General features: G+C 42.8%; 2 protein-coding genes across 2 annotated transcripts in view; both read right to left on the reverse strand.

Moving 5' to 3' along the window:
- Positions 1-27,638, reverse strand: part of LOC127602267 (craniofacial development protein 2-like) — a 159,468-nt gene that overhangs the window by 25,138 nt on the left and 106,692 nt on the right. The gene's annotated exons all lie outside the window — the stretch shown is intronic.
- On the reverse strand, positions 101-7,716 carry bcl2l16 (BCL2 like 16). The gene is given in 3 exon segments (XM_052068376.1): positions 101-253; positions 7,239-7,500; positions 7,502-7,716. Coding segments are annotated over 3 exon segments (585 nt in total). The 3' UTR covers positions 101-145.

Genomic DNA, 27,638 nt, shown 5'->3' on the forward strand with positions numbered 1-27,638 from the left:
CTATCAACTAAAGTGGAACTAGAGTGACAATAGAAACTCAAATGTAACGAAAACCAAAACACTGAGTACTATAGCGAAGCAAGAGTCTTGAATATTGTAGTTTTGGCGATAGTCAGTAGGTGGCAATGTTAGCCAAAACCTTTTTCTACATGACGTAAAAAAGGACGCTTGATGCTAAAGCCAGCAGGGTCCACACTTGATTCAGCTGACCCTCCAGGCTCTGTTTCTCTCCAAAGCGCGACACAAATCCACCCTGGCAGAAAACAGAATTGTTGCATTATGACAAGTTTTGAACAATCATTTGGTGACTCTTAAACGTTTTGACCGCTACAAAAAGGTGAAGGGTTTTGATTTGGGAAATCTGGGCAACCGCTCATGGTGCTATCTATGTGGGTGCATGAGCGCCCTAAAATCCAAAACCAAAACGAAACTCAAGACAAACCTTGACATTTTACGACAGCTTTTCCAATTTTGGGTTTGTGAAGTGGGCAACCCGGTAATCAACATGTTAGTGCGTCGGCCTCACAGTTCAGAGGAGCAGGGTTCGGTTCTGGTTCCGGTCTTATTGTGTGGAGTTACATGTTCTCACTGCCTGCGTGGGTATCCGGTTTCCTCTCACATTCCAAAAAACATGCATGGCAGGTTAATGGAAAACTAAATCGGTGTTGCCCAACTTTTTTTGACCAAAGATCTACTTTGCGATCACCCAACCTCCCACCATCAACCAGTTACCACACACGCACACACTTAGACCCGCATGCCGTGATGATCCATAGCCATAATGGCCCCTAAGATGAACTAAACAGAAAAATAAAGTAGACACAAAAGTTAGTGAGTTTGTGAAAAGCAAATCACATAGACATGAAACAAACTGAGAATAATAAAATAATACAGCGCAGCAACTCCAATCGCAAGCTGCAATTCCAAACTGCTGAGCGGTAACAACTGGTGATGCAGGTCACGCGGCACCGAAGGTTAAAGGTGACGTGCTTTTTTTATTTAAAAAAATACTTTTTGCGAAAGTGAGACTGATAAGATGCTATGGTGCAGTGTGCACTAACACATATATTTTTATATATTAATAATACGCACACAGTAGTTTGGATTGTTTTTTTTTCCCTCTACGCCTTTCGGGATCGACTACCGGTCGATCACGATGGAGTTATTGGGAAGAGTCTAAATTGTCCCTAAGTGTGAGTGTGAGCGTGGATGTTGTCTGTGTGCCCTACGATTGGCTGGCAACCAAACAGTTTAGGTTGTCCCCGGCCTACTGCCAGAAGACAGCTGGGATAGACGCAAGCACACCCCGCCACACAAGAAGCTTGTGCCATGGAATCGAACCCAAGACCTTCAACACTGCGAGGCGGAAATGCCAACCAGTCACGGTAAATTAAAGCAGGGATGTGCAGCAGTCAGTGGCGACAAACGTGGCAGAGCCTCGTTACCACCACCTGCTGGACGTTGGCTATGTGGAAAGTAAAAAAAAAAAGGAAAAATGAAAAGCATTTTAGTTACTGATTAAAGTCCGTGCTTTCCATGAACATTATTTTTCAATTCAATAATTATCAATACTTTACCATTAAAATGCTTGGATGTGTGTATTTCCAATGCAGAATGAGAATGAAGTGAAGCACGGCGAACTGCAAGCTTGCAGCCCCAGTTTACCATTGCTGACTCAGGCAATCGGCCTATCTTGTCTTAGACAAGAGGCATCGCTATTTGTCTTTCTATCGACAGTAAACATGTTTTATCACACATGCACTGCACATGCTGACAGTTTGTGGAAGTTTTTTTCATGAATATGTGTGACATATTTAATCACCGGCCTCTTGAAGTCAGCTGGGGTGGGCTCCAGTACCCTCCCGCGACTTTGTTCAGGATAAGCACCGTTGAAATGGATAGATCGATGGATGGATATTTAATCACTCTTGTGACCAGAAAAGTGCTTTAAAATGCAAAGTGTAGTCTGGTATATACTGTGCCACATCCACGACGTGGCTGTGTTGCGCTCAATTGGTGCAATGCGTAGAAAAAGCCCTTCGACATAGATAACCGTTACTGGAGCGAGTCTCTTCTTGTTGGGGACATACAGACTACGCCATCTTGAAGTCCCTGGCGATTTCTTCAATACACTTTTAAAGCTGCAACTGCTGTGTTCTGCTCCGGTAATTTCATAAATCCTTGAATTCTGTAACAAATTTGGCATGGATTGCTTTGTTAGAAACATCACACATGATACCAGACGCCTAGGTAATTTTATAATTGGGGCTTTCATCACATATTAAGGGCAGATTGAATGCTATTTTTACATAAAGACTCGCCCGCCCCCCAAAAAACAACACCAACATAACAGCAACGAACGTGACCTTAGTTAGTTGAACAATTTAAACAGCTTTGAAAACAAATATTCAAAAACTCAACTTAAGATTTAAGACATTTTTTAGAACATCAAATTAGAAATTTAGACTCATGTTCTATTTTGGCTTCATATTTTTATATCTGACTCCAGGGAAGTAGTGCCTCACCAGTTCGGAACCTCACCATACATCATTGACGCAGGATATAAAAATATGAACCTATCATAGAGGTGAGCTGATACTTCAATTTTTACCCTCATTGTCACATTTGTTATCAAAGCTTTTAAACAGGCTTTAATTCCACACTCTTCAACAATGTACAAATGAGTATTTAATATAAGGTCAAAATAATTGTTTTTCCTCTCTCATGTCTTTTAAGATTCAGATTAAGATATCCTTTATTTCTTCCGCAATGGGGAAATTACAATCAGAATTCAGAAAGGAAAACGCTGGGTGGGGAGAGGGAAAAAAAAACCACGCTCGAACTATCCTCTTCCCAGGATAATTTAAGTCCAGGATAAAAAAGACCCTAGCACATAAATAAGCATATGACAGTTACAACAAGTCACAAGACATAACATGTAATAAGGGGGGAGGATGAATGGGAAGGGGGGGGGGGGCGGTAACCGCTGCCGAAATGACCAGCTGCACGGTCACCGTTGCGCTCCGCATATCGAACCACGTCACGGGGGAAAAAGAATCGGAGCGATGAAGACGGTGATAACAAGGATGTGTATGCGCCAACAATTCCAGACAGCCTTGAGTCCTTTCCTTGGTCTGTATCTCCTCACTGGCGCCGATCAGTCGGATCCGAAAATTCTTTCCGCAGTGTGGATTCCAACTTTTCCATGGTGTTGTCGATCGCGCGGAGTCGCTCCAAAACCGCAACAATATTGTGGTTGAGCTCAGTCACCGCTGGAGTCTGAGTGTCGGACATTCGCTCCAAGCCATCCAGAGTGACCGGCAGCTTCTTCACTTCCAATAGAGCCACTCCCGTCGGTTGAATTTTGCGATAGAACAGAAAGCTGCCAACACCAAACAGCAGCATACCTGTTATCAAAAGGCCAATAATGTAGATGTCTCCCACATCCTCCACGGACAGCACTGCCAGGCACACCGGTCTCCACTTTCTCCATGAATCCAGGGCGTATCCGGCAGCAAGTGTCCCCGGAGGGCAAGCAGGCTCCCCGCTCTTTTTGTCGAAAATTTTTTGTCGATTACATTGAGAGAACAGACAACTAATTCCATGGTTAATTATTCGGATGAAAAAATACGGTAGGAGGCTAGGAAAAAAAAAGTTAGACAAATATAGCACAAGGACTAAGTGGCAAGCACGGAAAGGGTGGGGTGAGGCCAGGAGGAGCAGTGCAAAAAGCGTCCGCCTTCGTCGAGAGCCAAGCAGAAAGTTAAAGTATTTGGCATTTCCTTTACATTGAATATGTTTTGAAAGCCCTGATTATAAAATGCCCCACGTGTCTGGTATCATAACTGCACGTCTGATGCTGGTAAATAAACCAATCTGTGTCAGGATCTATAAAGAATTCAACTAGTTTTGATTCATTTTTGGTGCCAAACACAGATACTGTACCTCAAGACAATTGAATGCAAGAGACTCCTGGGAAGATGGCTGCTTGGCCTGTGTGTCATCAACCAACCTAGGCTTCCTACAGTGGCTATTGCTGTGTCCAAATTCGTAAAGTGTGTCTTCCGAGGACCCTTGCCAGGCTGGTTCCTCTTCATGTAGACTCGATGGACCGTATAACCATGGCAAAGCTGGACAAGTCTAGCGACTCTCATTTGTTCATCTTCTGTACTGCCGCAAGATGAGGTAATGTGCTCGGTTGTAGAAGAGATGTTGAAGTGTCGAAGATGAGTGGCGTGGAAGAGCAGAGCAATGTAGGCTACGAAAGTGTACTCTAAAGCACCCTTCACTCAGGGCCCATCACCATGGAAACAAAAGCCTGATTTGAAGGCTAGATTCAAAGGCTGCATTAATTTAGAAACTGGTGTGCGGTTGGGGCACACCAAAAGTTACATCATGGGGTCTTCAAATTCAGCTTTTGGAGAATACTGCAGATGAATTTAGACACAGCATATATGGGAAGCGTGTCATGCTTCTTCTACACATTAAGCCAATGGTGCTCGGCACTGCCGCCTGCCAGCAGCGGCACAGTATTTTCCTGTCTCCATAGTCCAACTTCACTTGCTTTTCTGATCTATCACAAAGACTCAAAATCTCACACACATTCATTAAATATATTAGACATACTTTTGAACGTCAGCATGCACAGTACATATGTGATTCAACATGTATATTGGCAATATAGAAAGAGAAGAGAAACAGTAATGACTCTTGTGTGAGGACATGCGCCAATAACTGTCTGCATCAATTAACGTGTGTGTAGTCACTTGAGGCACTTGGGCGTAATGAGTCTCATAGCGGCCTTTCCCTTCTCACCCACGTATTTGAACAAGAAATACATAAATTCAGCTATTTTAATGTTGAAATAATTTATATTATTGGACTGAAAAAGACAATCATTGTAAAGCATTGACCAGAGTAATTAAAATGCAAAATAATTTACTGTACTGTAATTTGCTGTGAAAAATTGGCACCTTTATGTAATTCCCCCATCACCCTTTTTTTTCTCTGTACTTTTTGTACATTACGATATCCTGACTGTCTGGTATCCTTTTTGCGCCCTTTTTCAAAGGAGAATCAAACAGCTGCAGCTTCGCTTCTGCTCAGAACAAAGAGATCAGAACATACTACTCCAGGCTTTGCACTGACTCCCAGTCAGCTGTAGAATACAATTCTGCAACTATGAATCACTAAATAGTTTTGAGTCCTGAAAACATTAAAGAATTGCTTAATAAATATAACCCATGTAGAGCTCTGAGATCTGCAGACTGTGTCAATTAGGGGAGCCCAATGTTCAAAGTAAACATAGTGAAGCTGTATTTAGTTTCTGTGCTGTGCGCAATTGGAAAAAGCTGTTAATAGAAGTAAAGTAAGCCCCAAGTGTTGATGCCCTACTCCCCCCACCGCCACCACCATTAATCATACCTTTGAAAAAGGTCTTCTAAACATCTTTAAGCCATTTTTTTATCTACCCCTCCATAATCTGAGCTGCTTATCCTCACGAGGGTTGCGGGTGTGCTGGAGCCTATCCCAGCCGTCTTCGGGCAGTAGGCGGTGTACTCCCTGAACCGGTTGCCAGCCAATCACACGGCACACATAGACAAACAACCACTCACAATCACACCTAGGGACAATTTGGAGCATTCAGTCAACCTACCATGCATATTTTTGGAATGTGTTAGGAATTCGGAGAACCCGGAGAAAACCCAAGCAGGCACGCGGAGAACATGCAAACTCCAAACAGGAAGGCCGGGGCCGGAATCAGCCTCTTGACCCATGTACAATAAAGGCAGATTAGCGAAGCAGTTGATCACCGCGTAGCCCATCTTGTTCATATCAGGATGTAAATCTACATGTGACACGGCGGCTACAAGGACTGAATTTGTATGTGTAGGTATGTGTGTATCTGTCGCTGATTGACTGTCAGAAGAGTTTGCTCAAAGAGCCAGACTCTGAATGGTGCATTATGAGTAGTGATGAAACCACTGTATTCCGTGATTTACTGCATTTGCCTTATTTCTTATTTCCCACTATCCTCCATTACTAAGGGAACACGTGCCAAAAATTTAATCACAACTCCAAAATTTCTCGAAAACACATGCGTTATAATAATCAAATAGTTCCCAAATAAATCTATTAGTTGACAACCCTCCCTCCAAAACATCCAAGATAATGTTTCAATCACAGGCCTATTTCTGTTTCCAAATCCACACCCTCTCCCTGAAAAAAAAATAAAAGCATTTCAGGGTGGCAAATTTTCTCAGAGAAGATTCACGATCCATACTATGTCAACTGTCAAATACGGTAGACTGGGTGATGCTACACATACTAAAGTGTGATTTAGTTAAAATTGAAAGGATAAATAGAAAAGAAATGGAATATTCCTCAATGCTCAAATCTGTGGCTTTATTTACAATTACCTCGGGTGCCCCGAAAATTGACATCATCTCTTTATAATGTCTGTAATTTCCAAAAGGTAAATTCTCTTGGGAAAAAAAAAAAATTGAAGGAGAAACCGAGGGCAACTGCTTGTGGAATCGGGCTCGACCCAGTGTTGAGAATTTAGCAGACAGATGTAGGCCGGTGAATGTGTGCTCGTGAGCGCTGTGGTCACAGCCGACTTCAGTCATGGCCAGTGAAAGCGTCCCTTTTTAACATGGCGGAAGCACATTTGTGCCATAAAGTGGGCACTTGGACTCTGTCCCCACCTACTCATGATCGTCCGTAGCTGTGCCGCCCCAGTCGGATGATTTAAAAGCATAAGACAGCGATTCAGAGTGTTTAATGGCCACTGTTCTAATATTTATGAATATAATGGGTTGCGTTTGACCGACCGTCTATCCTTGCGCTGGTCTTGGCCACGGTCTGGACAGGGGGAAGGTTAGATTGATTTTCTCTCTCGAAATTGTCACTCCGTGAGGCACAAATCCAAGACACCCATTCTGCTACACCAGCCCGCCCAGCTTGCCGGAGATCTGTTTGCCAAATTGGTTAATGCTCAGCAAGCCTTAAAATCAAAATCCACCAGCATTTGCACTCCGCCGCAGGTGTGCTTTCATTGAAAATAGAGCCCTTAAAGGAAAGACTCCAATTCAATCACATCTTCATTGTTTTTTAAAAAATCTGATGTTTTTTTGAAAGGAAAAAAAATCAAATGAAAATCGTCAACGTGCAAAATAATGGATGTTCCTCAATGTGTGATTGTGACTGGGCAATATTTTCAAATTGCAAATACATACCCATCCTCCCTTTTCTCTGATATCAGGGCAGATGACCCTCTCAACATAAGCGCCCACGCACTCCTTCAGCTAAGGCAAAACCACCGACATGCCATTCTCCTGGCAATGCAAGGCCATCTGGCCAGCTAGAATATAGACCGACAATACTGCGCTCCATGCCAGGTCACGGCGTCGCCCCCTGGGATCAATGGGGAAGAAGTGTTCATGTAGGATCTTCATAAGCGTAGGACAGACTGTATTCTCTGTCACATCCTGGAACGTGACCAGCGTTGAAGAAGATGGGGAAGCATGTAAAGAGCACATCTCCAGCGTAGCGAAGCGCTTTAGTGCAGGCAGTGGGGGCAGGACCCATTCTTCCGTCCATCTCGCCTGTGATCACATAGTCTATGTAGTCATAGGCCATCATGTAGGCCTCTCTCACTAGCGGGTCGGGATTTCTTAGGCCTGGTCTGGCCTCTGCTACTTCTGACTGGCCCATACTGTAATTTCCTCGAACCGTCGTTTCACAAATCACCAAGCTCTGTTCTCGTTCCGGAAACAGATGACATCCCCAAGCGGCACGGCCATTCTTGAAGGGGCTTTGTTTTGTCCTGCTTACTTGAAAATCCTTAAAACCCACCTCCTCCTGTGAGTAGTACAAAGTGCCCACAAAACAGTGAAAAAGTATAAGGTCCAGTGGTGTGTGTCTGAGTGTTGCCGTTACACCGAGTCACCTCGTCCCTCAGCTAGCTAAATATAGAGACACTTACTGACGGGCGTCTCAAATGTCTTGTGCACGATAATACCCATGTTTCACATCTCCATTCTAAAACATGCACAAATACATTGCAGACATTTTGTCCTTTACAGTGGTTGTTTATTATCAGTGACAAATCCACATAAGTATTATACTGTGTTTGCTGTTTAAAACATTTAATCCTGCTGTCTGTGTATGTGGCAACACTCTGCAACTCCCCATCAGCCTGCACAAGATAGGTGTAAACTTTGGATTGATGTAAACAAAGCAGACACAATTTGTATTTTACTGATTTGTTCATGAATTTATGTGTGAAAGTGAGAGATTTAACTTGCCAGACAAATCCCCTTCCATGCACCTTAATGAATTGATTTCAAGAAGCCGAGTAAGGGACAGATCAGAAATCCGGACTTTTTAAGAAGCGTCCACACAATTTAGTTTCAAAAGACTGTAAACATCTTTGTCCAGATTTTGATAAAAGAACAAAATAGGCTTCAATGTATAGCACCTCGCAAAAGTGCTTGTACCCCTTGAAACTTTTCATATTTTTTCATGTCCCAGCTTCAAACGTCCGTTTATTTTATTGGGATTTCGTGAATGACAATATGAACCCCCACAACCCTTTATTTATTTCTTTTTAATACAAATCTGAAAACTGTTGTGAGCAAAAGTATTCAGTCCATCTATGTCCAAATTTGAATTCAATCGTTTTGGTTGTGTTGTCATCCTCTTTCTGAAATGTTTGCCCATTCTTCACTGCAAAATATCTTACAAATAAGCATTTATATTGTTAGATTACACATGAGCTTACTATTTCCTCCAATGATGCATTTGACTTTGATTACATATTTAAAAAATGTCGGTGCTTAAATTGTCTTCCAGTTCTGCAATGCCCCACAAATGTTGCGTAAATCGGGACAGAGCCCGGGTGCTGCTGTTTAAATCGTGCTGGAAGTCAGGTTAGCACAACGCTCCATACTGTCATTCAATTTTTCTGCGCTGCTCTCCACAATGATGTGATGCTGTTTCAAGTTTGACGTTCTGCCAAACACATATCCATGATGTCCGTGAATCACAAGAAGAGCTGCACAGTGTTTGCACACTTACAGATTTGGCGTGTGGCTTGAGCACCAGGTAGTTCCACTTCTTGTCCCTTCGCTAATACATATGCTCTGTGTTCTAATACTTGCCCCAACATATTACCTCTTTGCCAGCTAGTTTTGAATAGAAATCTAGGAAACACTGTAGAAATCATTTGCCACTCAACAGGTGATGGTCAGGGATGGATCTTTTTGAACATTGCCATTAAAGCAATTATCTACAAAGGTTATGTGATAAATGAAATTAATGTTTAAAAGTGAATGATGACTGTCATGGCACTGTCCTGTTTGCTTTTTTTTTCCCCCCCCAGTGTCCGGCTGGAGATTGGGCGTTCCCTCAGGATCCACACCTGACACTAATCATCCTCATTTCCTAGCTGCCTTTGAAAGCCATGCTGCTCCGACAACTGGCTGTCAGATTATTAAGCCTTGCTTGCGACGCCAAGTGTTTTAATTTTCTACATGTCCTTGACATTTTTTTCCTGCCCATAGCTTTTCGCCTCATCTCAAACTGCTTCAAACAACAAAGCGTGTGACGGAAAAGCGGTTAGGACTGCACGACTGTCCGTGTTTTATGTTATGTGTTGTGTTTATTATTTTACTTTGTTAACCGTTTTGTTAAGTGCTTTGTTACAGCTGCAGCTGTTGTGAAAGCGCTATATAAATCAACATGCATACATGCATCATTAGTTCATAGTAGTGATGACCAAATGAAGCCCCATGAAGCAATGAAGCTTTGCAGCCAATTGGTTTGCAGCTTCATGGTGCATCGTACTCTATGGCGCCATCAAGTGGTCCAGAAGCCCAACAGGTCAACAGTGTTAAGCATTCAATGGCTGTTTGCCTAAGACAAAGATATGAATGTGTTTGTGTTAGTAATTTAGTATGTGAACAAAATACAACAAGTGCTAAGGTTAATTTGTTATTCATTTTTATTTCTAAATAATAGCTTTCCCGCAGTGGCCGGCTGTAAACGGTTTCTTTTTTTGGACAATATTTCACCAGCTTTCGAAAATATTCTTTCACAAGGCACAGATGAAGCTGGGGTGCAGAGAAATGCGAGTGCCAGTTTATATAAATTTGGGTAAGTATGGCTCAGTTTCATGGCTCTCCTTCCTCAACATAGATGAGGTGTTGTTGTTGTATACAAGTTCCCTTGCGCACAACAGACACTTCACCTGTGAAATAACAATAGTGAGACAAAAGAACAAGCGAAAAGCTGCATTGTCACATTTATATTAATGTAGTTTTTCTCCCTTACCTTATTGGAAGCAATCAAATCAAAATGTTCCCATACAAGGGAGGATCGCCTTTTTCACGCAGGTTCCATCACAAGCAACGGACAGGGCTCGAAAAAAGATTGCACTAGTGGCACTGTTGCGCACAGGTGTAACAAGTACAGGAGCCCGAAATCCACAAAATGTGAGATAACAGGCGATCGCCATTGCGTTTTGCAACCTATTTATACCGTAGTCTGTACTGTGTTTGCAATGTGTCGGACCACTCACAAAGCGTTAATGAGATTCAGCCGGCCGGCGAGGCTTCACACGTCATTATTTTCGGGTTTTGCCAAAATGAAGCACGCCTCGATACAAGCTTCGTAGAAACGGCCCTCCCATTACTCGACACAAGCTTCGGAGCCTCGACCCATTTCGTCCCATCACTAGTTCATAGTATTTTTCATGTACAGTAATTATTTTCTTGTGTATTCTTGGTTTGGATTCTCGTGCATTGGATTCTGTTGCCCTTTGAGTTGATAAGCAATTTAATTTTTTTTCACTCTTGCCTTTTGCAAGTGGTTTCTGTTTGTTCTCACCTTTTCTTGGTTCTTTGTTGGTCTTGCCTTTGTTTTGAAATGAATATATTTTTGTCAGAACGGCGATGATTGTGGAATCCCAATTTTGTCTGGAACTTTTCTGGAAAACAGACAATGACATTATTGTTTTTATCCTTATTTATTTATTATTGTTATTTGTGTGCAACTTTGATACGTTAAAGAAATACTCATGAATGCCTGCAGTATAGAAGAGCAGTGTGGTTGTGGTGTGTGCGTGTGTCGTGCTCACTCTCATCAGAGCTCATAACCACTTGTTTCCAAAGATGTTAAAAAGGAAAACAGCTCTACAGAGCAGACTAATTAAATCTCACCACATAGACAGCAGCAATGTGATGTCTTAGTAAACAAACAAGATGTACATGCAAACATGAGAGCTATCAGAAATCGAGGATAATGCCTGCGAGATCTCTCCGGTCGGCCATCAATCAGGCACACGCGGCTAAATCTACAAAGGTCCTCTGAGTGCTTTCTCTCTTTTTATGAAATGACTTTATGTGTCACGCGGGGATCAATCAAACTATATGTATGACATGTGTTCATTGTTAATATACTGATTTATAGCACATCCCAGACATGATCAAGTGGTGCCATTAGCGGCTATGTGTTCTGTGGCCATCTGGTGTGGCATACATGTGAGTGCGCATGAAGATAAGACTAACCATCCAGAAAGAAGCCCATCCCCACCTCCTGCCTACGTACGCACACACAGACACACATTCACACACAGCTTTGCATATGTGACTTCCTTTCCATTTTTACAGCTTTATGTTTTGGCAGCTCCTCACGCTCCATTCTAACCCCAATTATTCGCTTACAAACCTGTTTTGTGGTCCATAACACAGGGTGTCCACAAAGTCGGTACATTGGAGATTGGAGTGGTCTGAGTGGTCACCAGAATTTTGCAAAGTGCATCGAAAGTATGCATTGAAAATTATGGAAATCGTGTTGAAAATTTTTAGCATTATTAATAACGAATAAAATGGTTTTATTTTCAGATGTCTGTTTTTGACCGTGTACCCAGACTTTGCAGACACCCTGTACAATGTATTTTATTCACACAAAATGATGCCAAAATGCACAGTAAAGTTGCACTCTCATATCCTTCCATTTTACACAAAGGTGCATGGTTGCGTGGGACTCTTAATTCATTACTTGCACTGCAAATCGGCCACTGTCTAAAGTTCGGGTACTGTTGTTAAAAACACTTGGCTTAGAAGATGGGGCCAAACTTCCTCAAGGGAGGCAACACTTTCACATGATGGTATTTGAGGGGGAAAATAATGCCCCACAACTTGGTTTCCACTTCAGATTTCATATTGTTTAACAGATTGGCAAGTAAACATTGGATTTCATGTGATGTCAAATGGTCAAATGGGCTACAAGCCAATTGGATTCATAAAGACGGTATTTAACGTGATGGTGAAAGTAGTTAGAGCGGGGGTCGGCAACACGCGGCTGCGGCTCTTTAGCGCCGCCTAGTGGCTCCCTGGAGCTTTTTAAAATGTTTGAAAATGGAAAAAGATGGGGGAGTGAAAATATATATTTTTCATTTGAATATGGTTTCTGTAGGAGGACAAATATTCTTCATATTTTCCAATGATGTAAAAAATATGTCAAATAAATATTACATTTCAACATTTCTGTCAATGAAGTTTGCGTTATAGCATGTGACGCATGTTTCTATGAGCATAGCGGGATGCCAGGCAGGTGGCTGTTGTAAGAAGAAACAGTGTTTCATGTCCAATTCACAGAGGGAACTGGCAAAGAATGGCAATATGAAGGACCGAGAGAAGCATTTTAAAACGGTACACGTCAGCTATGAAAGTTAATACGCTGCAAAAGTGCGTCCCGTGCCTTGTTCATCTCAGCCGGCGTTATGGCTGTTGCTCATTATGGCATGCGTGTGTAGGTGTGTGAGTTTGCGTGCGTATGTGGTCACGGGTTGATCGCGGGAGGCTGGTTTATCGAAAAATAGAGCTTTGGTCAAAAAAGGTTGGGCCCCCTGCTGTTCAGGATGCACGGAAGAGGAAAAAAAAAGTTTAATCGGGAAGACTCATTGTATATTTGTAGCCAACTTAGTCGTTTTGATAGTAGTAGGCTAATAAAGATATTACAGCGTGTGTTGCCTTCTTTCTGAGGCTTTTAATTTGTTGCGGCTCCAGACACATTTGTTTTTTGGGTCCACTATGGCTCTTTCAACATTTTGGGTTGCCGACCTCTGAGTTAGAGTCATGAGCTGCATGTGACTTTTTTAACTGGTGAGTCGTACAGCTGATTCCATTCAGTCTAATAATCATTTATCAGCTACTTGACAAATGATATGCCTATTCTGCAAAAGGAACACATAAATAAGATGATATGAAAGCCAAGTGTACTTGAAGGAATTCGACTGCATTAGTGTTTGTGTGAAAAGTGAATGTACTCAATCTCTCTCGTTCGTGAAATTCTCAAACTCTTCCCCTTGGCCTCACCAGCTTATGTGAGTATTCAGTTGCCAAAAAAAATAATAAATCCTCGAGGGTTTTCTCATTTGGCCACATAGCTCATCAGCAAACTGAAGAAACCTGAGAATGATCCTTATCATGTGAATCAGAAGTGTTGGAGAAGGGAGACATCTAAAACAGGCAGAACAATGGCCCTCGAGGATTGGGTTTTGACACGCCTGGCCTCTAGGAAATGGACTTGCTCGTTTATTTGCTGTGATGTATTCTTCCCAATTGACGTGACTCTTGAAGTCCAACTTAATAACATTCAAAATGGTGCACATCAGAGACTCCATTTTGTGTCATTTAGCATGAAACTCGGTTTTAAATGACCTGAAACAAATAGAGTCATTCAAATCCCTGCAGCTGAAAGTACAGGGAACATTTATTTTAAGATGTGTTTTTTCCTGATATCACGTTTGGTCTTCACTGCTATAATATAATATGATAGATCAGGGGGGGTCCAAACTTTGTGAACCGAAGATCGACTTTTCGATCAACCAACCTCGCGCGATCGACCCGTTACCGCACACGCACATACTCATGCATGCCATGACGAGCAACAGCCTGACACGGAGGCATGTGACGCACTTTTGCAGCCTGTTAACTATCGTAGCTCACACGTACCATTTTAAAGTGCTTCCCTCGGCCCTCTAGATTCCTATTCTTTGCCCGTGCCCTCAGTGAATTGTACACGAAACAAACGCTGAATGAGAATAATGACAAAGATAAAAGGCATAGCGCAACAGCTCTGATCATAAGCTGCAATTGCACACTGCTGAGCTCTAACAACTTCTGGTGACACAGGTCATGCGCTTTACCTGCTTTATTTTATTAGATTTTTTTCATTGTGAAAATTAGACTGATAGGATGATTAGGGTGCAGTGTACATTTACTGCACAAAAAATATATATTACTAACATGCACAAAGAGTCACAAATGGTTGTTTTTTTTTCCTCCTCGATACCCCTCGCGAACGACTTGTGACCGATCCGCAATCTACCGGTCAATCGCGATCGACGTAATGGGCTCCCCTGTGATAGATTAAAGGATGGATGGACCCAGACTGGCCCCAAGGGATAGGCATGGGAACTGCAGCTAGAAACTTTCTATGCAGTTGTGTCTTTAAAAAATTCCTTCAAATGCAAAATATTTGCATGTCCATCCATCCATCTATCCATCTTCGACCACTTATCCGGGGTCGGGTCGCGGGAGCAGCAGCTTTAGCAGGGAAGCCCAGACTTCCCTCTCCCCAGCCACTTGTTCCAGCTCTTCCCGGAGGATGCTGAGGTGTTCCCAGGCCAGCTGGGCGACATAGTCTCTCCAGCGTGTCCTGGGTCGTCCCCGGGGTCTCCTGCCGGTGGGACATGCCCGAAACACCTCACCAGGGAGGCGTTCAAGAGGCATCCTAATCAGATGCCCGAGCCACCTCATCTGGCTCCTCTCGATGTGGAGGAGAAGCAGCTCGACTCTGAGTCCCTCCTGGATGACCGAGCTTCTGACCCTATCTCTAAGGGAGAGCCCGGACACCCTGCGGAGAAAACTCATTTCGGCCGCTTGTATCTGGAATCTCGTTCTTTCAGTCACGACCCATAGCTCGTGACCATAGATGAGGGTTTGAATGTGGATCGACCAGTAAATTGAGAGCTTCACCCTTTGGCTCAGCTCCTTCTTCACCACGACAGACCGATACAGTGTCCGCATCACAGCAGATGCTGCACCGATCTGCCTGTCGATCTCTCGCTCCCTCCTGCCCTCACTCATGAACAAGACTGCAAGATACTTAAACTCCTCCACTTGGGGCAAGATCTCCTCCCCGATCCGGAGGGGGAACCCTACCCTTTTCCAACTGAGGACCATTGTTACAGATTTGGAGGTGCGTATTTTCACCCCAACAGGCTTCATGCTGTGAAACGCTCCAGTGAGAGCTGGAGAGCCCTGCTTGAAGGAGCCAACAGTGCCACATCATCTGCAAAAAACAGATGCAATACCGAGGCCACCAAAACAGAACCCCTCAACGCTTTGGCTACGCCTAGAAATTCTGTCCATAAGGGTTATGAACCGAATTGGCGACAAAGGGCTGCCTTGGTGGAGTCCAAACCTCACTGGAAACGATTCCGACTTACTGCCTGCAATGCGAACCAAACTCTGACATCGGTGGTATAGGGGCTGAACAGCCCGTATCAGGGAGTTTGGTACCCCATACCCACGAAGCATCCCCCACAGGCATACATATAAGCATGTATGCATGCATATTGTTTACTGTGCTTATCCTGCTAACTTTCCATTGATGAATCTTTGAGGCCAGGGGTCCCCAACCTTTTTTGCCTTACGGACCGGTTTATGTCAGACAATATTTTCAGGGACCGGCATTTAAGGTGTGGTGGATTAATACAACAAAATAATTGGTATGAGCTGCATGAAAACTGGTGTTTTCGAAATATAATAATAAACACAAGGAGTGTCTAATCTGGCCGCAACACTCTGATCGCTTTGGTAATGTTTAATGCCTTCAAAATGCGATACAACGCAAATTCAAAGTGCATGAAAATGACGACTCACCACAGCCCCAAGCTTGATTTTCTGCAACCAGACGGTCTCATCTCGGGGTAATAGGAGACGATGACACCTCAAGTGTGTGGTTTATATCCAGTCTTCTTCGTAATTTTGTTTTAGTCGCCGTTGCTGCAGAAAACCCCCACCTCACACAGGTAGGATGTCGGAAATAGCAACAGTGCTACTGTGGCGATCTCAGAGTATTCATCCATAACTTTAATCCAGCTGTCTAAGAACTTATTTTTATGGCCGCCGTCATTTGCGATCTCCAGCAGTTTTTTTAACTAATTTTGCGAGCTCCATTGTTTTGTTTTGAGCGTAATCGGTCACGTGACAGAGAAGCGTGGCTTGATGTGAGTCAAGCGTGACACAGACGGATGTAACGGAGAATCTGGTAATTTTTCGAAATAAAACATCTTTTGTATTCCGAAATAAAAAATAAAAAACGGAATTAAGGCAAGTTCTTTCTGTGCGGCCTGGTAACAAATGCCCTGCGGCCGGTACCGGGCCGCGGACTGGCGGTTGGGGACCCCTGTTCTAGGCCATGATGTTAATTTCTTGCTTCTGATTATGACATAACAGTGAAGAGATATCATGAAATATTGTTGCATGAACTTCGGATGGGTTCACATTTTTAAAAGGACAGTTAAATTGACTCAAATCTATCTCTAAGTTTATGAATTGAGTTTCACCTGAAATTCGAGATGAGGGGCGGATACTCCGCTCATCTGCCTGCCTTGAGTAGATCAAAGGGCTATCCTTTTGTCTTCGCTCACTCTCTCTCACTCTCCATAAAGCTCCCCAAAAAAGTCTCAGCACATTACTTTCCTTCTTTCTCTGAGCACACTCACTGCTGGAAGACATCTTGCTTCATTTAATATTGCTCTTTTGCCTTTTTTTTGGTTGCACACAGACACACGAGCGCTAAGTCCTGCCCAAAACCACAGGGGGTGGACTTCCAACAACCTTGAGTTCTGGGTTCTCGTCTCTGAAAGCACCCGCACTTAGCATGTTAGCCGTGACGAAAAGGTTGTCAAGAGCACAAGCTTGAAGCAATAACTCAGCTCTGCTCCTTGCCTGAAGGACAGGAGAACCACCCAGTGTGGCCCTGATGAAGTTACGAGACCACACGGGGTCTGAGCCACGAGAAACTCCACCAAGCTTTTGTTTTCCTGCTTCCAGCGGCCTCTTTTTTTCTTTTTTCTTTTTCCTTTTGATTTTTCTTTTCTTCGTCTGCACACAAGTTGAAGTTCCTTCCACCTGCTCATCACGTGAGCCTCCACTGGTCAAACCCAAGTGCTGACTTTGCAGTCCAATAGGGCTTCAGTTTGGTGCTTACAAAAATGTAATGAGCAGCAAACTTTCTGAATTTCTTAGTCTTTCCACATTACTTTCGTTATCATTACCACCTTCAACACTTATCTATTAGCTGCCCCATAGCTACCTTAAAACCCTTTCATGACATAAAGAGACAGACGGACAAACACCAATAATGGAGTATGAGGGCCCTATCTATTTACCTTCCAACGAATTGCTGTTTGGCATGATTAGAGACACATTTTTCTTTTGCCGCACAGAAGTGGAGTCCCACGTTGGCAAAATTACGGATAAGAAAGCCCCTCATTGTACTTGGTTTTGACAATGGAAAAGCGTCTGCTTTATATTGAGCTGTGTCAAGCCAAGTTTGTACGATACAGTGGAAACCAAGTGTTTGGCTTCAGGGATTTGGGTTCCCACAAACACACTGCACTGAGAATTTAGCTGAAGGTTTCCTCTTCAAGCGAACGCTTTTCTACTTGTAAAAAGTTGACCAACTTAATCCAGTGTTTGTTACAATTTGTAGTTTCTGCTTGTGAATTGACAAAGTGTCCCAATACCCATGTCTGTGCGTAGATGTCCTCCTTGCCTGGGGAGCAAGGGAAGTGACATGGTTGATAGAGACTCCTATCAGGGCTCTCATACGTTCATGTTGCAACATGTGCGAGCTCGGGGTGGAGGTGACTTCCCTTTCGCAAGTGGAGAGGTTTCTGATGTGTAGATTGCTGCAGTGGAACGGAAGGTGCAAGACTAAGAGGAAACATATGCCACACTGAAAAAGACACAAATTATCACGACCACCCGCAGTACATGATTAAAATGTGGTGAACTGGTGTCATTTTCCCCCATTCACCTTGAAAAATAAAATAGTATGCGTCGGTTTGCCACACCTCCCTCTGGACATTTTTTTTCTGACAAACATTTGCACCGGAAACACTTTTTGACAAATTATATACCTGTCCAGTTTCACCAAATATTGTATTAAAAAATACGTGTCTGCCCTTTATGACTGTGGCCATTTCACGGTCTGGTATTTCAGTTTTTCTTGTCATTCAAAAACAAAAAGAAGCAACATTTTCATTTATTTTATGTTATTAAAAGGGATTTTAAAAAATAACACAGGGGTGATCGTGCATGCGACATCCGTTATTATTTATCATACCATCCACTCTCAAGGTTTTGTGACATAAAATTCACAGGCTGATCTTAATTTACGAGATAATGCCACGTTTTTTGAAGAGGCTTTGCTTTAGTGTACTCCAATCCATTATCTCATACAGCGATTTACTTGCCAAAAACCAACCAGAGTGATCAGTTGCCACAGACGGCCGACGCCATTTTGCATCAGTGGCTCATTTATTCAAATCATATCTATAAAGCACAATGACACAAACATTTTTTCATTCTTCCTTCCATCCATTTTCCATTCTGCTTATTCTCACTGGGGTCGCAGGGGGTGCTGGAGCCTATCCCAGCTGTCTTCGGGCAGTAGGCGGGGGACATCCTGAAGCGGTTGGCGGCCAGTCATAGGGCACACAAAGATGAATGACTATTCACACTCACACTCACACTCACACTTCTAGACAATTTATAGCATTCAATCAGCTTACCATGCATGTTTTTGGAATGGAGGAGGAAACCGGAGTACCTGGAGAAAACCCATGCGGGCCTGGGGAGAACATGCAAACTCCACACAGGGAGGCCGGAACTGTAAACAGAGAGGTCGACGCGCTAACCACTGGACCACAGGGGCCGCCCTCTTCATTCTTCACAATTGTAAATGTTGCTTTTAACTTAGGTTTGGTCCTGCATGTATTATGAGTGTGTGCGCAAGATTGCTATGTGCGTGCATTTTATTTCATGAAACACGACTGTGGGTGATGTGAGAAACAATTACTTCTCAGCAATGTTGTTTACTTGCTATGGTGTAGGAATAATTTTGATTGAGTGAAATAATTGAATGTTGAAGATTATTTTACAGTTTGCATTCACATCAATTGTGCACTTATTATTTCATTATGTATTTCATTAAAAAAACTTGAACATGAACGGGTCGAAGAATACTGCATCCATGTGAAAGTTAAAAAAAATTACAGATATAGAAATTTTCCACTGGGTATGGAGGTTGTCTCAGGGGTCACCAAGAAGTGCACAAGGGGTGCCCCCGCCCCCCCTGGCCACCTTGGAGTTCCACCTCTGCCCCAGTTTGAGGACTGATAGGTTGAAGTTTTTTTTTCCCATCAAATGAATATTTGACAAGCACCAGAAATGCTTTGAATTTCATACGTTTCTAATTAAACATGGGTACCACTTTAGAATAAAGCCTTATCAAGGGTTTGAAAATTTTATTAAATAGGTCACTACATAATACTTGTAATTAACTTGTTAAATTTGTTAAATGTTACATGCCTGATTAGGATTCTGATTGTGAATATTCTGCGTTCTAAATGATGAAGCATCATTTGCAGACACAAAAGCCACACTCATTGTGAATTGTGTGTGGTACAAGTAACTCTTTGTTTAGCTTCAGTTGCAACAATCACACAATTGCATTGTTTTTATTTTTTGTGAGTGAATATCATGAATTAGGAAGCAGTCCATAAGAATGTCATGCCAATAAGACAACATATGAACCAACAGCACACGTTGTGTAGTTATAACTTGAACGATCTATTTGATCATTCGATTATTCCACACTTTACTTGTAGCTTGCCTTCATGCTTGCTTTGTGAAGTTTGCGTGCTCGCTAGGTGCTTGCGTGGGTTTTCTTTGGGGACTCAGACTTCCTCGCGCATTTCAAAAACACGCTTCTTAGGTTCATGTTGGTGAACAAGCCGGTCGCGGTCAATCTGCTGTGCTCCTATGGCAAGCATTCCGCAAGCATTACTTTATTTAAGAATTGATTCGTAAAATGCACTAATCAATTCTGAATCATTTACATTTGCATTACTTTGCATCGAATCGAAGAATTTCTCCCAGCACACCCTTTTTCATCAAGCGGTCCCAAAACAGTGGCATGTGTGTCTATCAACTGAGTCTTGCATAACGAGCCGTCCTACCCTGAGCAAGTAGCTCAATAAAAAGAATGTTCATGTTTGCAGCCACTGAAGGGAAAAAAAACCCCAGACTCCTCGCTGCAAGGTGACAGAGAAAGGTTGAACAAGGCAGATGGATGAAAAACGACCCCCTCCTGCTCCTCCCAACCAAGCCACAGTCAAACAATTGCGATCCCCACGCTTCTTTTGTTCAGGCCTCCCATCAGCCTCTCGGTTGGCGGGGTTATCAGAAAGAGGAGGAAATTGCTCTGAATTTGCGGGTAATTGAAAACACCTCTACCCCCCATCCCTTCGTGCTTTAAAAACCTCCACACCCCATTCTCCTCCCAGGCACCCACCTTCTATACCAATGCGCTCCTAATGGCACCCTTTCCCCATCGTGTCCTCCGTCTCCCACTGTTCTCAATTGATGCAAACAATTGCGCACCCATTTACTGTCTAGAGGAGAGCTGACCCACTTGTGTGATTTTGGTTGCCGTCTCTCCTGTTCCACCTTCTCCCAATTGCAGGTATTGATGCCCTGCCATTGTTTCCCTCTGCCCAGGGAGTGGAGTGGTTTGTGGGAAAATTGGGGGACCCCCCTAAGTGTTTGACAATGTTTATCGATTCACAACAGACTCTAATTTGCCCGCTGCTTCAAGCTTTTCAGATGCACTATCTACAGATGCTACTCCCGTTAAGTGCACTTGTCAAAGCAATGTTTTAATGCATGCTGATATTCTAGGCAGAAGAAAAGAAAGGGAAATATTTATTTCAAACATGTTACCAAAAGAATGTGACTCATCCCCTTGAAATTAATGTGTTTTTTTGATTGTTTGTTTTTACTTGTATGCAATCTGCCACTGCTTATTGCTTTCTTGGAAGTTGTCTGGGGAATGCATTAACATAGGTATAATGACACCTAATCATTCCATAGTACCCATCCATACATTTTTGAATCCATTTATTGAAAAATGTGACGGTTGCGGGTGTGCTCGAGCCTATCCCAGCTGACTCAGGACAGAAGGTGGGGTACACCCTGAACCGGTTGCCAGCCAATCGCAGGGCATACAGAGACAAACAACCATCCACGCTCACACTCAGACCCAGGGACAATTTAGAGTGTTCCATTCACCTGCCACGCATGTTTTGGGAATGTGGGAGGAAACCGGAGTACCCGGAGAAAACACACACATGCAAACTCCACACAGAAAGGCAGAATCGAACCCTGCACTTCTGCACCGTGAGGCGCACATGCAACCAGTTTTCCCACTGTGCTGCCAAAAACAAAAGTAGCTCACAAAAATTACTAAATGAATTGTAGTGACAACATTGAAACTTTAACAGAAAACTTTAAAATTATTTTCATTCAATAATCCAAATGAAAGAAAAAAATCGGTACAAAAAGGATTAGAAGACGTTGGTATGAGACACAAAAAAAGCAAAGTTCTCAAACTGGATTTAAAAGCATTAACACTTGGGGCTGCCTTCACTTCAGTTAGCACCTTATTCCACTTGTGTGCAGCACAGAAACGAAACGCAGTTTAACCATACTTATTTTGACCTCTGAGCTCCACTCAATGACATGAGTCTAGACCCAAACCACTCAGTGATTAATAAATCAGTAGCAGAATTTTCAAATCTATTCTACAGCTGATTCGGAGGCAATATAAAGACTTTAGGAGTGGAGTATTTTTTTAATCAAGGGTCTTTGTGTTTTTTATCTTGCTTGGGGAATTACATATCAGTAACCACTATCTTAAATTATGTTTTTTTGCAGATTTATCTGCTACACTTTCCCTCACAGGAAGTCACGTTACAACTTTCGAAACACACGGACATACACGCACAACCTCGCCCTCGCCACACACACACACAAATTAATGTAAGCACACGATGCTGTGCCACTTTTAGAAAACCAAACTTCATTATCCGGAGGGGAAAAAAAACTGAGTCTCAGGCACGCTGACCAATTTCTAGGATGTGCAGAGCAAAGCATCAGTAATGAGTACTTAGCAACAAACCAAGTAAAAATGGAGAAAAACAAGAGCTTGTCAAGAACAACTAAAACAGCTTCCCGAAATAGAGTTTAGATGCCATTGTGTTCATTGTTGTGAAGGAGAGGCGATTTGTGAATTGACTCTCCAGTGCCAAGAGCAGGCTCTCAATGCCGATAACCACCTCTTCATGGACACCCCTCTGACTGCAGCTTTCACCCACCTCTCCGTATCCAGTATTATTTTCAAAAGCAAGCTACCCGCTCTTTCAATATTTCATTTCCTACTTGAGGTTTACCTCGCATTTATATAACAAAAGCCTCTTAGTTAGAGCACCTGGCAGTGGGAGGATGCAAGGGTGCATAACGATAAATCCCTGACCAATTCCTCTCTCACCCCTCCTTCTCCCGCTCATTAACCAATCGTCACACGCAGTTGCATGCGTTACATACACATGGTCTTTTACGTTTCTCACACTTACTCTTGCTCCTGTGCATAACTGTTTTGGGGATAATGAGATTAAAACTGTCTTTTTTTATCAGGCAGGTGCCTACAAGTGATGTGTTACCAGAGCATAATGTTGAATACAAAACAGAACAGGTACAAAATTACTTGTGCTTCGCACTCGTGCCACCTGTTACTCTCACAGAGTTGGTAGTGGGGGTTTATCCCAAACACCTCTTATTTGTTTTGAAATGATCTATAAGAGCTGTTCTGATTTAGTGTGCTGTTGTGGGTAGGATTATGACAACTAATTAGGAGCGTTGTAAACGGGAATCATTTAATCATGTCTTTGCGACTGTGCAGGAAAATGCTGCACTTATTCTAAAAATATCATAGAAAGCATCTCTGACATCAACTGTATGTATCTGTTACTCTACCTACCTGCAGGGAATGCACAATATATTGAAAAAATATCATCATCGTGATAATGGCCCATGCAATATGTGTATTGAAAATAGGAGCAAGTTTCAATTTTGATTTGTTTGCTTTTGTCTGACCAATTAGATGCAACCTTAAATGCACGTCGCCATCCAGTTGGTAAACTATCCATCCATCCATTTTCCAATCCGCTTATCCTCACGAGGGTCACAGGCAGGTTAGAGCCTATCCCAGCTAACTTCGGGAAGCAGGCGGGGGACACACCCTGAACTGGTTCCCTGCCAATCGCAGGGCACACGAAGACAAACAACCATCTGCGCTCTCAATCAAGTCTAGGGACAATTTAGAGTGTTCCATTGACCTGCCACGCATGTTTTTGAAATGTGGGAGGAAACCGGATTACCCGGAGAAAACCCACACAGGCACGGGGAGAACATGAAAACTCCACACAGGAAGGCTGGAGTTGGAATCGAATTTATGTATTTATTTATACGCTTTTGTACTCGCATCCACATGTGTGAGAAGCACAATTTTCAAAATAAAATAATTACTTTGACTTCATGGTCACTTTGACGTCAACGACTGTGTAGGCGGGCTGGATGAAGCCCCCAGGCAGTACTTTGCCCAGATCTGCAGTGATCTAATGTGAAGATTGAACATTATTTAAATGAACAGTGAGTCTTGATAAACTAATTATTATTATTTAATCAACTAAACTTAAAACTAAACAAGATGTAATATTTATTATGTGTGTGATTATTTTATTATTAGTGACTCCTGTATTGGTGCTGGCTTGTTGTGACAGTGAATGAAAACAAAATCACCATGAATATGCAGCACTTGAAGTGTACATGTAAGTTGACATTTTAGGTTTTTCTTTGTCCTTATTTCACAATTGTGCATTTGTTATCCTAAAATCAACCACAAAATCCTCAAGATCCATCACCAACTCCATCACAACCTGCCTGCTCCCCCCCCCCCCATCTGAAACTTCTTCTCCTTGTCATTTTTTCTCCAGTTTTGTTCTACCAACGACTGCTGAATTATCCGACCTCATACTCAAATCCAAGCCCACCACTTGCCGGCTTGATCCCCTCCCTTCATCCCTTGTTAAATCCTGCCTTCCTTCTGTGCTTCCTCACATATCTGCTATTATCCACTCCTCACTCTCTTCTGGTATTGTCCCATCACTCCTCAAAACCGCTGCTATCACCCCCACACTGAAAAAACATGGCTCTGACCCCAACAACTTTGATAACCTCCGCCCCATCACCAACCTTCCATTTATCTCAAAAATCCTTGAAAAAACTGTTGCTGCTCAACTCCACTCCCACCTGTCTCTTCACTCTCTCTATGAACCCTTTCAGTCTGGTTTCCGCCCCCGCCACAGCACAGAGACTGCCCTAATCCGTATTGTAAATGATCTCCTCATAGCATCTGACTCCGGTTTAGTCTCCATCCTCATCCTCTTAGACTTGAGCGCTGCCTTTGACACAATCTCTCACCCTATCCTCCTCAATAGACTCTCCTTCATTGGTCTCGCCCACACTCCCCTCAGTTGGTTCCACTCCTACCTCACTGGCCGCACACAGTTTGTCCAGCTCAAATCATTCACCTCAAAGGCCTCCCCAGTCACCACAGGTGTACCACAGGGATCTGTCCTAGGTCCACTTCTCTTCATCATCTACCTCCTGCCTCTTGGCCATATCCTCCGCAAATTTAACATCCACTTTCACTGCTTTGCTGACGACACCCAGCTCTACCTCTCCTGCAAGCCAAACTCCATACTCCCACCACCCTCCCTCACCTCTTGCCTCTCCGAACTCAAAACATGGTTCACAACAAACTTTCTTAAATTAAATGCTAATAAAACTGAAGTCCTCCTTCTTGGCACCAAATCCACTTTATCCAAAGTAAACAGTTTTTCCTTCAACATTGACAGTTCCCTCGTGTCCCCCTCCCCCCAGGTTAAGAGTCTGGGTGTCATCCTGGATAGTATGCTCACCTTCCATTCACATATCAACACCATCACCCGCACTGCTTATTTCCACCTCCGCAATATTACCAGACTTCGCCCTTCCCTCACCCCCCGCACCACTGCTATCCTTGATTACTGCAACGCTCTCCTCTTCGGTCTACCTCAAAAGTCCCTTCATAAAATCCAGCTGGTTCAGAACGCCTCTGCTCGTATCATCACAAAAACATCTTCCCACCAGCACATCACCCCCGTTCTCCAACAGCTCCACTGGCTCCCTGTTCAACATCGAATCAACTACAAACTGCTTCTATATACATATATGGCCATCCACAACCTGGCCCCTCCTTACCTATCTGACCTTCTCCAGGTGCATATCCCCTCTCGCTCCCTCAGATCCTCGTCCTCCCTCCGCCTGTCAGCACCCCCTGCCCGACTGATCACCATGGGAGCCAGAGCCTTCAGTCACGCTGCTCCAAAGCTCTGGAACAACCTACCTCCGGACCTCCAAAACTGCACACCTCTTTCAACTTTCAAGTCCCGACTAAAAACACACCTGTTCAGGATTGCCTACAACATATAGCTCTTCCATTTCCTATGTTTTTATGATTTTATGTCCTGTCTTTATATAACATCTCGTTTACAAATTTTTACATTGTATTTTCTTATTGTTTGTACAGTGTCCTTGGGTGGCATGAAAGGCGCTTTTAAATAAAATGCATTATTATTATTATTAAAATGTACTCTTTTGTGATTTTGAATGATACAATTAAAGTTGTAGTTTATTCTCAAGATTGTTTTCTGCATTCACTGCTGTGCATTTACGTTCTTATGAAAAAAAGAAGCATTCCAGTCAAGTCAGATCCATTGAGAAGCATTGAATATTGACCTCCCTTGCATTCGACTTACAAACCCCACAAAAAACCTAATCAAAATGACGGCACTTTAACAGTACACCACAAGTGCCCACCAAGTAAGTGCACAGATCAAACAAATGTGATCTTATCTGAAGTCCGGTCATAAGAATTGCTGAGCTATTTGGATGAACTGGCTGCCCCATGCCACATAAAACATGTTGTTGTTCTGCACCGAGAGCAAGTATTGTATTGGTATCAGTGTTGGAAAGCAAGCTGAGCAAACAGAGTGTGCTGTGGATTGATCGGAGGCTAAAGGTGGAGATGTGGTGCCAACAGGTCTGGACCCCACAGAGTGGAACCGGTCAAATTTGCTACAATTATTTAACTGAACAAGGGTTTAAAGAGTTTGTGACCTTGGGAATGTGTACCTTTCCTATACTAAATGTAGAGAATGACTTTTTGGAATGCAGTTATGCAATGTTAACTTTCTGTCTGTGCCATACTTCTATCTTCTTTTTAGTGTCTTCATTTGGATAGACACATACTGCATATTGAAGAATTATTTCATTGTAAGAACATCAAGACAAGTGATCATGTCATGCCATAATATGGAGTGAAAGTATTAAATATCTTACAGTGCTATTTTGCAAAAGAAAACTCAAAGTTGGGGGAGTTGTTATTTATTACATTTCGCAGCAGTTACATTTTTAACAGATACAGTATTCGCATTTTCTGCATTTTGTCAAACCATCTTTCTTTGTTTTAAATACAATCCAAAATACAAGTTGGATGTGGCTACGGATATCAAAAGTCTCCTCTCGACCATGCTGTCATTACTTCATTGGGTTCTCCGCGGTTTCAGCGTCAGATGCCACACTTAAGAAAGCATTTAAGAGAGACATTTTCTTGGTGATGGTCAACAAAATAAAATATAATTCCATAGTATGCCAACAATATTTATTGGTGATTTACGCATTTACACATAAGCTCGCTCAATTCAACTTTATTTATAAAGCACTTCAAAACAACTACTGCTGCATACAAAGTGTTGTGCTTAGTCATACATTAAACAATTGATAGTTAATGAATTATTCTACAATTAATTAATATGAACACAAATACACCTGACACCAGGAAACATGGAAACTTAAAGTCTTTGTTGAGTTGAAAGCCAAAAAATAAAAACTTATTTTAAGCCTTATCTTAAGTCAACAGTCTCAAACTTGGGCCTTAAACTGGACAGTGATTTTAAACTCGATCGGCAAATTGGTGCCATTGTTAAATCCAGCTTCTTTCACCTTCGACAGCTGGCCAAAATAAAACCTCTCCTCTCACATGAACACTTTGAGACAGTAATTCATGCCTTTGTCACATCCCGGCTCGATTACTGCAATGTCCTTCACTTTGGAGTCAGCCAGTCCTCCATTAAGCGCCTTCAGCTGGTCCAGAATGCCGCTGCTCGCCTCTTGACTGGTACTCGTAAGAGGGAGCACATAACTCCTACTCTGGCATCCCTTCACTGGCTCCCCATTCATTTTAGAGTTATTTTCAAGATCCTCCTCTTTGTTTTCAAATCTCTGAATAATCTCGCGCCACCTTACCTCTCTGAGCTCATCCGCCCCTAC

This window comes from Hippocampus zosterae, chromosome 6, assembly GCF_025434085.1.
Source record: "Hippocampus zosterae strain Florida chromosome 6, ASM2543408v3, whole genome shotgun sequence".
Classification (NCBI taxonomy): Eukaryota; Metazoa; Chordata; class Actinopteri; order Syngnathiformes; family Syngnathidae; genus Hippocampus; species Hippocampus zosterae.